This window comes from Stegodyphus dumicola, chromosome 4 (genome assembly GCF_044657685.1).
Source record: "Stegodyphus dumicola isolate Sdum_Otavi_A_Nest chromosome 4, ASM4465768v1".
Taxonomy (NCBI): domain Eukaryota; kingdom Metazoa; phylum Arthropoda; class Arachnida; order Araneae; family Eresidae; genus Stegodyphus; species Stegodyphus dumicola.
Genome location: NC_140771.1, coordinates 160676946 through 160692991, shown reverse-complemented (window position 1 = coordinate 160692991; position 16046 = coordinate 160676946). Strand labels below are relative to the sequence as shown.

Below are 16046 nucleotides of genomic sequence, written 5' to 3'. Positions count from 1 at the left end.
ATCCTTATGTAGTATGCATTATTACTAAACATGAATTAATTAACATAATTATTAATAAGTTTGAGAATAAAATAAACTTCATGCAGTTCATCAAGTAGCATTAAATATTTTACACTTATAATAGATTGGACATATTTGAAAGAAAATAAATGACATTTACGTTTTACTAATAGTTATCTTTATGCTGATTGTTTTTTTTTTGTCTCATTTTGTCACATACTTGGTCAGTCTAGAGCAGAGGTTCTCAACTGGTGGTACGAAAAAAAAAAAGGTACACAAAGAAGCAAAGTATTTTAAACTATTTATTTCAAAAATTAAAACCCCAACATCCTTATTAATTATTAATCCGACATCCTTATTAATTAATAATCCAACATTCTTATTACATCCTTATTAATTATCCCCACCATTTAAAAATTAAAACCCCAACATCCTTAACATTAAATTTACGAGTGTTAGAGTTTTTTCTCTAACACTCGTAAATTTATGTGATCTGAGCTTTGTTCAAGAGTGGTGGTGGTAGTAGTACTTTGTAGTGGTGGTACTAAAAGTTTTCAATTTTTGTTTAGATTTACATGTTAGTGAAAAGGTTGAGAACCACTGGTCTAGAGGTTTAGTAAATAGCAGGTAGATTTTATATCAAATGGCATAGGTTAAAATGAGAAGTAAGATCATAATCAGCATGATTCATAACAAAAGACAATGTTATCACTGCTGCTGCTTGTCTAGAGAGAGACCTGCTGATTAGAACAAACCTGAATGGCCTGATGCAGGCATGGTTGGCAAGTGTTGAAAGTTAGTCAGGCTCTGTTTGATGCAGGTAGTATCATAGCTTTGTATAGAGATCCAAGGGTTGTAACCCAGTTAATATACACTGATGTCCATAAATTAAGGATAATGCAAAATCAGGGAAAGGAACAGTTAGAAGCAAAATAAATTTGACTTATTTGTAAAGCTTATTTATTAAACAAAAGGTAAAGAGCAAAAAAAGATGCTATATGTTTCATATTATTAAAAAAATTAGCGATTGTTTCTCCCTGGAGCAAATTACAAAAAAAAAAAAAAAAAAAAAAAAAAAAAAAAAAAAACCTATTTACAAAAAACCAATATTACATGGTTTATGATTGTTAATACATTGTATGTCTCCCAGATGAAGCAATACAGTCCGTACAACGCCTAAGCATCCCGAATATCAAATTATGGATCTTATCTTGGGGAATATTACACCACTCAAAAAGCAATGCTCTCCGAAGTTCTGGTAGACATGTAGGAGGAGGTTGACGATATGCAACTCGTCGGCCAAGCATATCCCACACGTGCTCTACTGGACTCAAGTCCGGGGAGAATGCTGACCAGTCCATACGGGTGATATTCTCTGATTGAAGGCATTCGCTTACGATGTTTGCACGGTGAGGACGGGCGTTGTCATCCATAAACAGAAATTGTGCGCACATGGTGCCCCGAAACAAACGTACATGTTGTTCCAGAATGACGTCCCGATAGATTTGGTTCGTCATGGTTCCAATTTGAACATGCAGGTCAGTTCTGGAACCCAGAACAATTCCACCCCAAACGAGCACTCCTGCGCCACTGTAACGGTGTCGTTCAATGATGTTTTCTTGGTGGTAACGGGTACCTGGAGCTCTCCATATGAAAGGCAGGCGAGAATCAGACTGCAAGCTAAACCTGGACTCGTCAGAAAATATCACACAAGCCCACTGTTGCGGTGTCCATAATGCATGCTCTCTACTCCAGGCTAACCGCAGGCGACAGTGAGTTGCAGTAAGTGGAACACATCTGGCAGGTCTACGAGCATATAGACCAATCTGCCCTAATCGTCTGTACACGGTCTGCCTTGAAATTGTCGTACCAGTGGCTGAAGAGAGCTGACGTGACAAGTCTGAGGCTGTGCTCTGGCTGTTTCTTTTGTCAGTAACTGCCAAATACCGGTCCTCATTCGGCGTTGTAACTCTGGGGCGACCTGTGCTGTAACGTCTACTCACATTACCTTCATCTTGGAATCGTTGCCAAAGCCTGGAGATGACACTCTGGGCAATTCCAAGTTCGTCTGATACATCCATTTTGGTACGCCCACATTCCAGACGGCTGGTAATTCTACCACGTAAAAAATCATCCAAATGCGTCCTTTGTGTCATAATTATTCGGTTATTGCACTGAAATGCTTATAAAGCGCCTGCGAACGATTTTATTTTTTTGCCTGTATTCCTTATATATCACCCTCTAACACTCTCGTCATTGTGACGTACCATCGGTGTTATCTGGTTACTTCCTGAAATTTGCATATGATTCTTTGAGATGTGTGTAGTGATTTTACAGTTGATATATTTATTTTAGAGTTCGACTTCCGTGTGACTCCGAATTATCCTTAATTTATGGACATGAGTGTACTTTCTGGTTCCAATAAGCCATTATAAAGGACCAGAGGTGATGAGTTATTTTGTATTACTTTAAGTCTCACTAGATGCAAAGAATAAGTTTTACTTGAATTTCTACATTTTTGGGTTTTATTTTGTGACCACAGTGAGTATTAATGAAAGGCAATAACTCACTTTAATATGTAGAGATAATTTTTAAGGATAGGCAGTTAGTTATAAATAATTAAATTAGGTAAATAGGTAACCTTAGTCATTATGGATTTACATGGCCACTTTAAAAATTTTATTATTAAATTTTATTTTTTAACAATATTTGTTAAAAAAGCCCTATTAAAATCTAATAAAATTTCACAGTTTAAGATGCATGTAATTTATGACACTGATTCTGAAACGATATTAGAACAATTACACATTAAAAACTACAAAACAGTTTTGTTTTGTAACAACAACACTCAACAAAATATTTATCCATTATTTTAATTTGAAATCTTCCCAAACATTTTGGTTAGTTTATATCGATTTCCTTTCCTTTAAGTATCTTTTCTAACAATAGAGATTTACCTCAATATGCAAACAAATGCTCTCGCTAGTTTCTGCATGCTTTATCTCCTAACTTGTCAACCTCTCCACAATGTACCTATGAGGGTTTACTTGATCTGGTAAAAGTTAACAGGGTTCGTACACATTTCTGAACACGGAAATTAAGTACTTTTAAGGACCATTAAGGAAAAAAATTAAAGACCTATGAGCAAATGGAAACTGAATAAATTCAACTAAAAATGTTATCTATGCCTGAATTTCACTTTTGTAATACCATCCTAAAAATAAAATAAGTAGTATGCAATATTATTAAACATGAATTAATTAACATAATTATTAATAAGTTTGAGAATAAAATTAACTTTATGAAATTTATCAAAAAGCATTAAATACACTTATACTAGTTGGGAATATTTGAAAGAAGATAAGTGACATTTACTAACAGTTAGCTTTATGTTGATTTTTTTTATGTCTCATTTTGTCACATACTTGGTCAGTCTAGAGATTTAGTTAATAGCAGGTAGATTTTATGTCAAATGGCATAGGTTAAAATTAGAAGTAAGATCATAATCAGCATGATTCATAAAAAAAGACTGAATATTGTAACCGCTGCTGCTTGTCTAGAGATAGACCTGCTCATTAGAACAAACCTGAAAGGCCTGATGTAGGCCCAGATGGCAAGTATTGAAAGTTTGTCAGGCTCTGTTTGATGCAGTTAGTGTCGTAGCCTCGTGTCAAGTTTCAGGGGTTGTAACCCAGTTAATATACTTTAAGGTTCAATAAGCCATTAAAGCAATAGAGGTGATAAGTTGTTTTGTACTATTTTAAGTCTCACTAGATGCAAAGAATAAGTTTTACTTGAATTTTTACATTTTTGTGTTTTATCTTGTAACCACAGCGAGTATTAATGAAAGGCAATAACTCGCTTTAATATGTAGAGATACTTTTTAAGGGTAAGCAGTTAGTTATAAATAATTAAAATGGGTAGTTTGATAACCTTAGTTATTATGGATTTACATGGCCACTATTAAATTTTATTTTAACAATATTTTTTTTAAAAAGCTCTATTAAAATCAAAATCTAATAAAATTTCACAGTTTAAAATACATGTAATTTATGACATTGATTCTTAAAAGTTATTAGGATAATAACAGATTAAAAGCTACAAAACATTCATGTTTAGTAACAACAACACTCGACAAAATATTTATCCGTCATTTTAATTTGAAGCCTTCCCAAACATTTTGGCTACTATATATCGATTTCCTTTTCTTTAAGCATCTTTTCTAACAATTAAGAGATTTGCCTCAATATGCAAACAAATGCTCTCGCTAGTTTCTGCATGCTTTATCTCCTAACTTGTCAACCTCTCCACAATGTACCTATGAGGGTTTAATTGATCTGGTAAAAGTTAAATAGTTCAAAACCCCCCAACAGACATGAAGCATATTATCGATATGTTTGAAAGTAACTACGATATCAGACAAAGCCTTAAAAAAGAACCTAGAACATAAAGGCATGTTCTGATGCTAACAAAACCAATTACAGCTCACTGTGACATAATTAAACAAGAACAATCAAACTCAAACTAAAAATGTGGACTAGTAGCTAAAGATTATACAATTTAATTTAAATTTAATCTGGCTCAGTAACTCTATCATACGAGGAAATAGAAATGGGAAATTATAGTAAAGGCTAAAATTATAAACAATTGGGTAATTTACATAATATCATAATATATGTATATATCACATATCTTTGCACACATCTTTGAAGATTAATTTTCTTTATGTATTTAGTTTCTTTCTTCAACATGTTTCCTTTTCATTTTATAATTTTTGGATTTAATTAAGGATTTCTGTTATTCTAAAAAACACTAAATACATTTAGAATGTATATAAAAAGCAGCTAATTTTATTTCTTTAGTAATATGAACATTCAACCGAACGACAAAATCTAGAAATGGCATACCGAACAACAAAATCTAGAAATGGCAAAACTTTTAGAATTTATAGCAAGCATTGAAAGCATAATTTAGAACTGTAGAGACATTAGGAATTTTTGGAAGCCAGAGAGATGAAAAATTAGCAACGCCTTCGCCGGGAATCAAACCGCGGACCTCTGGAATACTGGTCCAGTGTGCAGAACCACTACACCACGAAGGAGCATAGGAAAGTGGAAGAAATACCTTATATACCGTCCTTTTTAAAGGGCAACTAGGGTTTTAGGGGACCTAGTCGCCAAATCCTGGGTGCGGAGAATAATCATCCACAACCCTTTTAGTTCGGGCACCACTTGTAGAAACATTAGGATTTTTTTAGTGGCAGAAAAGGTGAAAAATAGCAAACACCTTCGACGGGAATCGAACCATGGACCTCTGGAATATCGGCCCAGCGTGCCACCGTTACACCACCAAGGCACGCTACAAAGCGGGAGAAATACCTTATAAGGCAATAGGCAACAGAATTTAGGATCCACAGAGATTGCATCAGGTGAGAAAATGCCTAGTGACAGCTACATGTATGATGCATTAAGACATATTAGATGAATCTTTTAAATTTAGGTTTTCAATTTCCTTATTAATAAAAAATCTCGTTCTATGACGCCTGCCCATTTTATAAGATTGGAAGCATTTTTGATATTTTCCATGCTTGTGTCTACTGAAAAGTAAAGAAAATAAAGGGAAGCTATACATGTTTAGAAAAAGATTCTAGTATCAGAGTAAAACATTCAAATATGTTTTCATTGTTCTTCCAGACGTTCTCCAAAAGGTAAGAAATTCATTGCAAACTTTCTGTAAAATACATCCATTACGTGTTGATACCATGGAGACATTTTCAACTTTGTTACATATTTCTTGAATCGTGGGTCTATAAATCTTGCCTTCAAATCCTTCTAAATTTTCTAAGCTGCAATGTCTAAAATCCTAAAGAAAAATTATCTCTACCAATTCTGTAACAGCAAAAAGCCAGAAATATTTTTTTTGGGGGGGGGGAAGGAGGGAGAGAAAAAGTGTAAAATTAATTTTATGGAGAAAACTGATGCATATTTCTGAGACAATTACATGGTAAAAACTCTTACTATGAAAAAATTAAGAAGACATTTGAATTAATTACATAGCTAATTTTGCTTTTGCTAAGAGCTGTTTCATAACTTCTGCTTTATAGCATTATATCTTGTTTATATTTCAAATTCAAAATATTGTATAATAAGTTGCCAAAATGAAACTTTAATAATATGACAGCGAAAAATAAAAATGTTTTATTTTAATGTTATTTTTTTAAATAAAATTTCAGTATATCACCATTATTTTAATGAAATTTATCAATGCTACGACATTTTAAAAAAAATCGTCGAAAAAAATCTCAGATCTCAGAATTAAAAATTTTCTATAGAAACTGATCTTAAAATCGCCAAAATGTTGATAAGTCGCCAAATTTAGAACCGTTTAATAAAAGAACTCGCATCTCTAAAAGCAAAAAGTTGTTTAAGAGCTCTTTATTACAAAAAATGAATTTCGAAATGCTTATGCTTCACTAAACTTGAGTATCCCATCGTTTATAATAGAAATAAAAACAAATTATAACCTATGAATCCATTCAAAAGATAGCCATATATGTCAGTGAATCGCCAAAAATATTCCTCCAAAATACTAATTCACACTCAAAATGGCAGTTATAAAAACAGACAGAAATTTCAGATTATTAAAATTAAGGACCTTCTGCTGATTTGGGCCAAAATTAAGGACTTTTAAAAACCAAAAATCGATTCCACAAAATCTAAGGACTTTTAAGGACACTTAAGGACCGTACGAACCCTGGTTAAATAGTCCAAAACCCCAATAGATGTGAACAAACTAAAAATGTGGACTAGTGGTCAAAGATTATACAATTTAATTTTAATTTAATCTGGCTCAGTAACTCTATCATATGAGGAAAAAGAAATGGAAAATTAAAGTAAAGGCTGAAATCATAAACAATTGGGTAACTTACATAATAATAACTGCCCATATCTTTGAAGAATAATTTCCTTTATGTATTCAGTTTGTTTCTTCAGCATGTTTTCTTTTCATTTTAGAATTTTTGGATTTAACCCGGCCGAAGTCGTACCAAGAAAAATTACTAGAGTGGGCGCATGGGGTACTTCAATATTTAAAATAAGATAAAAATAGTTTTATTTAGTTTTAAAGCTGTTTTTCTTGTTCTCGTGTATTATAAATGCGTGAATAATAATTGGGTTTCAAAAAATTAATTTCCAAAATAATCTTAGAGTTAAAATTAAGATAAATGAAAATAATAAAAAAATAAACATCATGCCTCTAAGTTTCATTGCATCTTTAATATGCAATGCTTATTTTATTTCTTTACACTTTGAACAAAATACATTCATGTGTTCTTGGCACAGAATGTTTTCACATTTTAAACATTGCATTCACGTTCTTCTGTCCTTGGCGCGAGGGCAATTTATCACATCTTTCATACTTAGTTGTTTCGAATTTCATGTATTTGTTTTAATTCTTCGTCGAAACTTCTGCTTTAGTTTTGCAAGCAGTACGTCAGTTTCTTGGTAAAGTATTAATCTCTGATATTTGTTAAATACTTTTTTTCATTAATTGTAATGCTGAGTCCTTCAAAAACAGACTTCTGTTTCTGGTTGGCGGATTAGCAGTTGAATGTAATATAATTCAAGCATTCATTACAGCAACATTGAGTGCATGAAAGAAAATTACCATTGGCAACCTCCTTGTTATTCTGGCAATTGAATAATGGCTAACATTTCATCTCACATATCCACTGCTCCTTTAGTCATATTATAAAAACATATAATACCTGACGTTTTTTCTCCAATAGTATCATCTATAGTATGATCGTTATATAATGTTGAAAGCATAAGAACAGTTTTTCCTTTTTTAGGAACATCAGGAATTAATGTTTTATTTTTTTCAAAACCAAAACAGTGTAGAAAATATTCCTAGTTTCATCTTCAGTTTCCGAAATCCAATCTTCATTGCTTTCAAATATTTCTAATAAATCTCACAGGCGTTGCATCTCCAATTCATAGGGAGTCATTCTTTTTACCATAATGTGGTTAGAAATTTTTAAGAATTTAATGTCAAGTACTTTAAAATGACTTGCGAGTAAAAATATTTACTGTTACACTCTAGAAATAAATTTCTGAACTAAATATTCAGTCAGAAAAACATGCGGACAGGCACGTGGGGTGTGTCATACCCCAGTTCCAACAAAATACCGATAAATCTTTTTCTGAAACACACAGGCAAAGAAAAAGCGGTTCTGAAAGTCAACCACAACAAGAAACTCAGCTACTGAAAGCAGCATGGAATTTCAGTTTCACAAGTTAGGAATATTCCACTTTTATGTAGGGGTGGGGTGGGGTATGATACACCCCACAAGCTTTCCCGCAGGTTAATTAAGGATTTGTGTTTTTCTAAAAAACAGTAAATGCATTTAGAATGTATAGAAAAAGTGACTAATTTCTTTAGTACTATGAAATTCAGAAGCAATATGAAACATATATGGTAAAGACCGGTTACAGAGCTGGTGTGGAATAATTTTTAGAATTTAGTGACACACCAAACAAAATCTAGAAATGGCAAAGCTTTTAGAATTTAGAGCAGGCATTGGAAGCAGAATATAGAAAGGCACTATGCAGTCGAATTTAGGATCCACAGAGACTGCATCAGATGGGAAAATGCTTAGTGTTAGCTCTGTGCATGATACATTAAGACATATTAGATGAATCTTTTAAATTATAAGTTTTCAATTTCTTTATTAATAAAAAAATCCCTTTCTATAATGTCTGTCCAAGTGATAAGATTAGAAGCATTTTTGATATTTTCCATGTTTGTGTCTAGTGAAAAGTAGAGAAAATAAAAGGAAGATGTTAAGAAAAAGATTCTAGTATCAGAAGTAAAACATTCAAATATTATGTCTTCATTGTTCTTCCAGACATTCTCCAAAAAGTCAAATTTATTGCAAACTTTCTGTAAAATACATCCATTACGCATTGATACCATGGAGACACTTTTCATTTTGTCACATATTTCATGAATCTTCTAGAATCGTACATCTATAAATCTTGCCTTCAAATCCTTCTAAATTTTCCAAGCTGCAATGTGAAAAATACTAAAGAAAAATTATCCCAACCAATTCTGTAACAGCAAAAAGCCAGAAATATTTTGGGGAAAAAAAGGACAGAAAAAGTGTAAAGTTAATTTTATAGAGAAAACTGATGCATATTCTGATAATTTTGAATATTCTGAGACAATACACGGGAAAAACACTTACTATGAAAAAATTAAAAAGATTTTTTAATTAATTACATAGCTAATTTTGCTTTTGCTAAGAGCTGTTTTGTAAATTGTGCTTCATAGCATTATACCTTGAGTATTTTTCAGATTCAAAATATTGTATAATAAGTTGCCAAAATAAAACTTTATAATATGACAGTGAAAAATAAAAATGTTTTATTTTAATGTTATTTTTTTAATATAATTTGAATATATTACCATTATTTGAATGAAATTTATTAATGCTAAAATTTAAAAAAAAAATTGAAAAATTAACAGATCTTGAAATTAAAAATTTTCTATAGAAATTGATCTTAAAATTGCCAAAATGTTGACAAGTTGCCAAATTTAGAACCGTTTAATAAAAGAATTCACATCCCAAAAGCGAAAATTGTTTAAGAGCTCTTTATTACACAAAAAGAATTTTGAAATGCTTATGTTTCACTTCTTGCTTAAAAACTCAAGTATCTCATGATTTATATTAGAAATAGAAACAAATTATAACCCACGAACCCATTCAAAAGATAACCATATATGTGAGCGAATTGCCAAAAATATTCCTTTTAAGTGCTAATTCACACTCAAAATGGCAGTCGTAAAAACAAACAGAAATTTCAGATAATTAAAATTAAGGACCTTCTACTGATTTTGGCCAAAATTAAGGACTCTTAAGGACCGTACGAACCCTGCACCTAAGAAGTATACCCTCATTGGTATAGTAGTTAGCGATGCTGATTTTAATATCGTTAGGCTCAGCTTTGAATCTTGTAGAAAGCATAGATGTTCATAGAGCTTAAATCCTCTCGAGTGTTTTAGCTATAAGAGGAAAGCAGCTGGGAGACCTCAGATTTATTCTCTGAGATGTTCTCCATTAAAACAGAGGTGAAGCTGCACAATTAGTATGATAAGACTATACCTGTACAACCAATGGAAAATATCTGATGTTTTACCTACTTCTCCCTGTACCTGGCCTCTGAGAGAAAAGGCTATTCCCAGTCTTTCTTAGACACAGTTTAGCACCCTTTAGATGCTGTGCCCAAGAACAGATGTTTAACCTTGCCCCTTTCCAGATATGCCCTTGCTTAGACATGTTACTGTCTTAGGCTTTTTAAGAATCTGTCATTAGAATTTGCATTGTAACATTTTCTTTTCCTTAAACATTTTAGAGACCAACAGCTTTTCTAAAGCTGTACCTGCAAAGAGATGATCTACATTAATATAAATTAGAAATTAGGAGATATGCTGATTTACCACCATGCTAGAAGATAAGATGAAAAATCAAAAGTTTTTCAGTTTTACTGGAAGGACTGGTAAGCTATATGGAATATTTATACAGTCAAAAGTCGTTAATCCGGACTCGTCGGGACTTCGGTGATTCCGGATTATAGATCATCAGTTTAAATCTGGTAAAATGGCATGCAGAAATTATAAAATTAAAAATATGAAACCGTAATTTACGAAATAAAGAACAATTATGATCTAAAGGGTATCAAAATTTACAAAAAAAAGCTTAATATTTATTTGTTTACTTTATTAAACATTTCTTTCAATGTAAGTTGTTTAAATTGCTTCGTTTTTTTATGTGATAATACATTCTCTTTAATTCTATAAACAGACATAATTTCTCGTTCAGTTACAAAGTTCCGCTGTTCAAGTCCTATAATTGCTGTGTCGAGAATACCGACTAATTTGTCAATCGAAATTTTTTCGTTTTCAATAACCTCTGTTACTTTCTTCGCTATCGGAAGCGAATTATAATGACGAGGCATTTGATTTAAATCATATCAAAGACGGAGTACATCGAGATGAAATACTACATTGAGTAAGCAATTATAAGCCCCCCCCAAAAAAAAAAAAAAAACATCTGCCCTTAAGATAAGGATAGTGCTGACAGATCAACTTCCAATTCGCCCGGCGTTAAAGATAAACAAACGTTTAAGTTTAACAGATTTCGGAATAGTTAGAGAAACAAAGGATATGCCTTTATCCATTTTTTGCAGCAATTCCACTTTTTGTTTAATGGACTCCGAAAGATACTTTCGCTTTGTATATCTTTTACATATTAGTAAATATATATCGGAAATTCTATTTGACATAATCGAAAGTTCAAGCTTACTTTTATAAAATTGCTCTAACAGTCTGCAAAAAATAATAATCCGTATCCAATTCGAAAATTAAGGAACAACGCAATCTGCAACATTAATTGAAATAGATAATTAGATAATTTTAGCTTAGCTTATCCTGTCCGTTATACATTAATCGCGCATTCGTAAACGTATTTTGCGCACACGCAAATTCGCAGCAGTAAAGGTCTTACGCGCATGCGTCAATGCGACGCATGCGCAGAAATTTTGTAGCTTTGAGGTCCGGATTATAGATCATTCCGGATTATGGGTGTCCGAATTAACGACTTTTGACTGTACCAGTAATTTTAGGCAATTTTAATTTTCAAGCTTACCATTTTTGTCATCATTTTCTTAAATACTTCAGCAATATTTGTTACTTACAAAGATCTAAAATTTAGGGAAAAAAACAGTTCTGTCAAACATCATGAAATGCTAGTTAGTTATCAGATCAGAAATTAATTTGTTAATTTTATTAATGACAAGTTTTCCGTCTTTTTTTTTCCCCAAAATGTTATCTTTTTATCAATCTTGAATTATATAATTTTAAGCATATTTCGCAATGTTAATAATGCATGTTTTAAGACTAATTTTACCATGAAATTTTGCATTAAATACATGTGCATATAAATACCGTCAAAGAAAAACAGAAAGCTACACAAAATTTTACAACGTAAGAAATTAACCACAATACTGGAACTTACGAGGTCACTCATTTCCTTTACTAAACGTGCAGCAGTCTTCTTATTTGCAATGCAAAATACAAAGTTGTCCATTGCATCTGGACTCATAGTGACCTTCACAATCTAAAAGAAATGCATGTTTATTACATACAAAGAGCACATAATAATAACACCTAGACTAAGCGAATTTCACAAAAAAAGAAAAGATTGCTATAAACACTCAGAATTCTTTACTTCTTGTATGGATTGAAGACTTAAGCAACTAGAATTTTCAAAATGCCACCAATGACTGTATTACTGTTATTTTAGTTAAATAACTTGGTAACTTAGGAAAATACATATAAACAACAAAAAATAGTCAGGTGGGTACAATCCTTCAATAATGAGTCCATTCAGCATTAAAATATTAATTTTTTACCATTAATGAAATCTCGTACACTAAAAATACTAATTTTAAACAAATGCAGACATCAATCCAAGCACCGTATTAGCATATTTCAAGAAGGAAGGTTAAAAAAAAAAAAAAAAATATGTAAAACACATGGAATTCAAATGCAGAATTGTAATAAAGATTAACCTTCTATTGCATAATTTTTGGAATTAGAATCAAACCATCATTTAATAAATGACACAAGAAAATAATTGCTGAATTGTGATTATCATAAAATCTAGGAATTGTGTTAGTTAAATTTTAATAATATGTTACGCATATTAATTTTATTTTATTTTATAATTTTTTTTGTTTAGTAATTACTAATTATTTAGCACCTTAATACTTAATTGCTTAGCTTGTATTTTATATCAAGGCTCAATTGCATATAGTTTTTTATGCAGTTAAACACTGTTTTTGCCTTTAGCTACTTAGAGCTATATTACTTAATTTTACTGCTACTTTGAGCATTAAAATTTAGAACTACACAAGTTTTCATACTAAACAAAAACCTCCAGCATGAAAAGCAATTATACCAAATTTTATATCATTTGGATACACAGCATGCTCGCTATTTATCAAAGTCAGCTAGAGTACTATTTATCAAATGTGAGCTTCAGTAATAAACACTTTGCAATAAAAGAAATATATAGAAATGGAACAAGAAGAAATGATTTATTTTAATATATATATATTTGGTTATGCACACACAAAAAAGTTGAAATTATACCCACACTTCAGTGTGGTATTTTATTATCTTATCTAGGTATTTTATTAAGTCTAGAAACTGAAATCCCAGTAAACAGACTGGCTGAGTATTCTGGATGAGATATTCAGTCTACTACTCTGGATATTTCTGACACACATTTTGATTAAAAACTAATTACTAAATTCCAACAAACAATAATAATTATCCAAAAAATGTTTCAGAAAAAAGAAATGAAGTGAAATACAATTAATTCAGTCATTAAAGATTTTGGAGCAGAAATTACACCTTGTCACTACCTCAAATGGGTAAAACCTGTATTATATGCTATATTATTTCCCTTATTTTTGAATATTTCCTTTTTAGCAGCATGCCCAGTTACTTTAGACACCCAACAATACATTAAAATGCATAAGAAAACTATGATATTCTATTAAAGAAAATAAAGATTAACTCACAATTTGATCAGATGCAGGTCTTAGCATGTTAGATATAACACTAACTAAATCTTGACGTTTTAAAAATTTTAATTCAACAAGCATTCCTTCTACACATACTCTGCCACTACACCAGAGTGTGTAAATATTTTCAGATTCTTTTTGAAGGCCAGGATTTTCAATTTCTTTTTTACCATCATCCCCTGAAAACACAAATTTTTGATTAAAATCAATAATATTATTTCAATATAACACAAGAAGAGTATTAATATTTTCAATTAATGATTTGCTATTTTAAAGATAAAAAAAATAGCTACTTAAATTTTAAGCCTTGATTTTCTTAATAGATTTTGCAGGGTTTTCTATGCTCTGAAAATGTTCGGTTATGTAGTGATTTTGCTTTTACAAAAGTTATGCTAATACCTGTTTTTGTTAATCAAGATAACTACAAAGAAGATTTTTGCTTTAATAATGATAATAATAATAAAAAAGGGGGCATTCTATTTTCTTTTAGACAATGATTGAAGTGTATAACAGAAATATACATCAATACAGTATCAAGCATATTTCAAGCCTTTTTATTAATCTTTTAATAGATGATTCACCTTAACTTTTGTTACTGAAATAAGCAGATCCAAACATAGAAGTAGTTACACACAATAGAGATCTGGCCCTCTTGATAAATTCAAAAGAGATGAGATGCTATAATTTCAGGGATAAGAATCCAAAGCCCAAGAGAACAACAGGTGCAATCCTTGTTTCTTAGTTATAATTCAGGAATTCGGGGACTCGTTTTGATGTTACTGTCAGGCAAAGGAGAAAAGTCACAACATAACTTTGTATAAATTATATGTTTATCTTATCATATTTAGTTTTAGCTTAAACTAGTGTTACTTTAGATTTCTTGTGTTAACTTGAAAGTTTGGGAATCTTAAAAAAAATTATCTCACATAAATTAAAGAAATTCTTTTCTGCTATTTCAGCTCCATTAAGCTTAATTTCCTTATTTCAACTCAAGCTGAAAGAATTCATAAAAATGTTTTGCTTTAACATAAAAGTGAAAATGTGCTATGTAGAAGTATATATATTTTTTAAATTCAAAATATAACATAAAATTGCAATAAAAACTACTAACACTTCTACTTTGCAGGTATGCAAATATAACCATTTACTTCATAATACAATATAAGTAGAACTTGTAATAACCTCTCATGTCTTACAGAAAAAGGGTATTTTAACAGATGGTCAATACAGTAAAAACTGGATTTAATATACTCTCATCTTTTGGTAACTTATGTACCAGCCACCAGAGCAAAAAGACTGCTGTATATAAAATAATAAATAACATAACACAGTAACATAGAAGAAAAACCATATAATTATAAACTTTTAAACATTTCCAAGAACACTCAAGTAATTTAAATAGAAATATCCCACTTACACAATAATTCATTTCTACATTAATAATGGGAAACAAGATGTCACTAATAATGAGAAATTTTTTATAGACACAATATTAACATAAGACAGTTATATGATTACCCATTGTCTCCATATAAAGAACATACTTCAATATGAGTAGAATTAAAATTTATGATGCTAAGCATGATACAAAGATTAATAATACTCACAAACAATTTTAGCGTACATAGAATTTACTCTAAAACTATAGATGATATGGTTGTGAAGAAATTTTGCACTGATGTCAAAATTTTTGCCAATCCATATTTCACAGATTTAAGTAATTTTTAATCTTTTTTGGTTTCATGGTTACTGTAATCACTGCTCACCTGAATTTATGCCTTCAGATACCTTTATACTACATGTTTAGCATCAAATTGTAAATTTAGCTCACTTTTCCTAACAACAAAAGGGAAATGGAATCAATATTTGCATTAATGGCAAAACAGGTACACACACAGGAAATTGGAATCTATTCCACAATGAGATCAATGAAATTGGAATCTATCTTCAGAGTCTATCTTCATTGATTTTTACAGTACTGCTCATATTAGCAGAAGAATATCAGGTGCAACATGCCTTTAATACTTTAATCGCTGCTTAATCCACTAATGAAAGCAGACAAGTGATGTTTAGGGGCAGGATGATAATGCATTTACAATAATTTTAGGTTTTAGTCTTCATACAACACACTGAAGTTCATTCAAAAGGTACTTCAGTAAAACAATTTCATATTCTCTTTTAAAACTGTGTTAAGACTGATAAAAGAACATTAGACATAATAAGCTTTCAATATCTTGACCATGCCTTGGCTCGTCTGTTGGAACAGGTGTTGTTTGAAAGTAAAAGAACATTTTTATTGACAAAATGTAAATTTTCAGAAGCATGACCAGCAGCATTAATGACAATTAAGATAAATTCCTAAAATGAGTTCCCAGATCCAGAATCGAATGGTAGAAT

At 31.1% G+C, this 16046-nt stretch overlaps 1 protein-coding gene across 2 annotated transcripts in view; it reads right to left on the bottom strand.

Annotated features, from left to right (window-relative positions):
* LOC118180192 (PAT complex subunit CCDC47) overlaps positions 1-16046 on the bottom strand; it is a 98736-nt gene that overhangs the window by 59782 nt on the left and 22908 nt on the right. For both annotated transcript variants that reach the window (XR_015040813.1, XM_085815698.1), the window contains exons 5-6: positions 13647-13828; positions 12074-12175 (exon numbers count right to left, since the gene is read on the bottom strand). Coding sequence is in view for 1 of the 2 variants with exons in the window: in XM_085815698.1 (XP_085671824.1) it covers positions 12074-12175; positions 13647-13828 (284 nt within the window). In the remaining variant the exon portion in view is untranslated. The remainder of the gene's footprint in view (positions 1-12073; positions 12176-13646; positions 13829-16046) is intronic.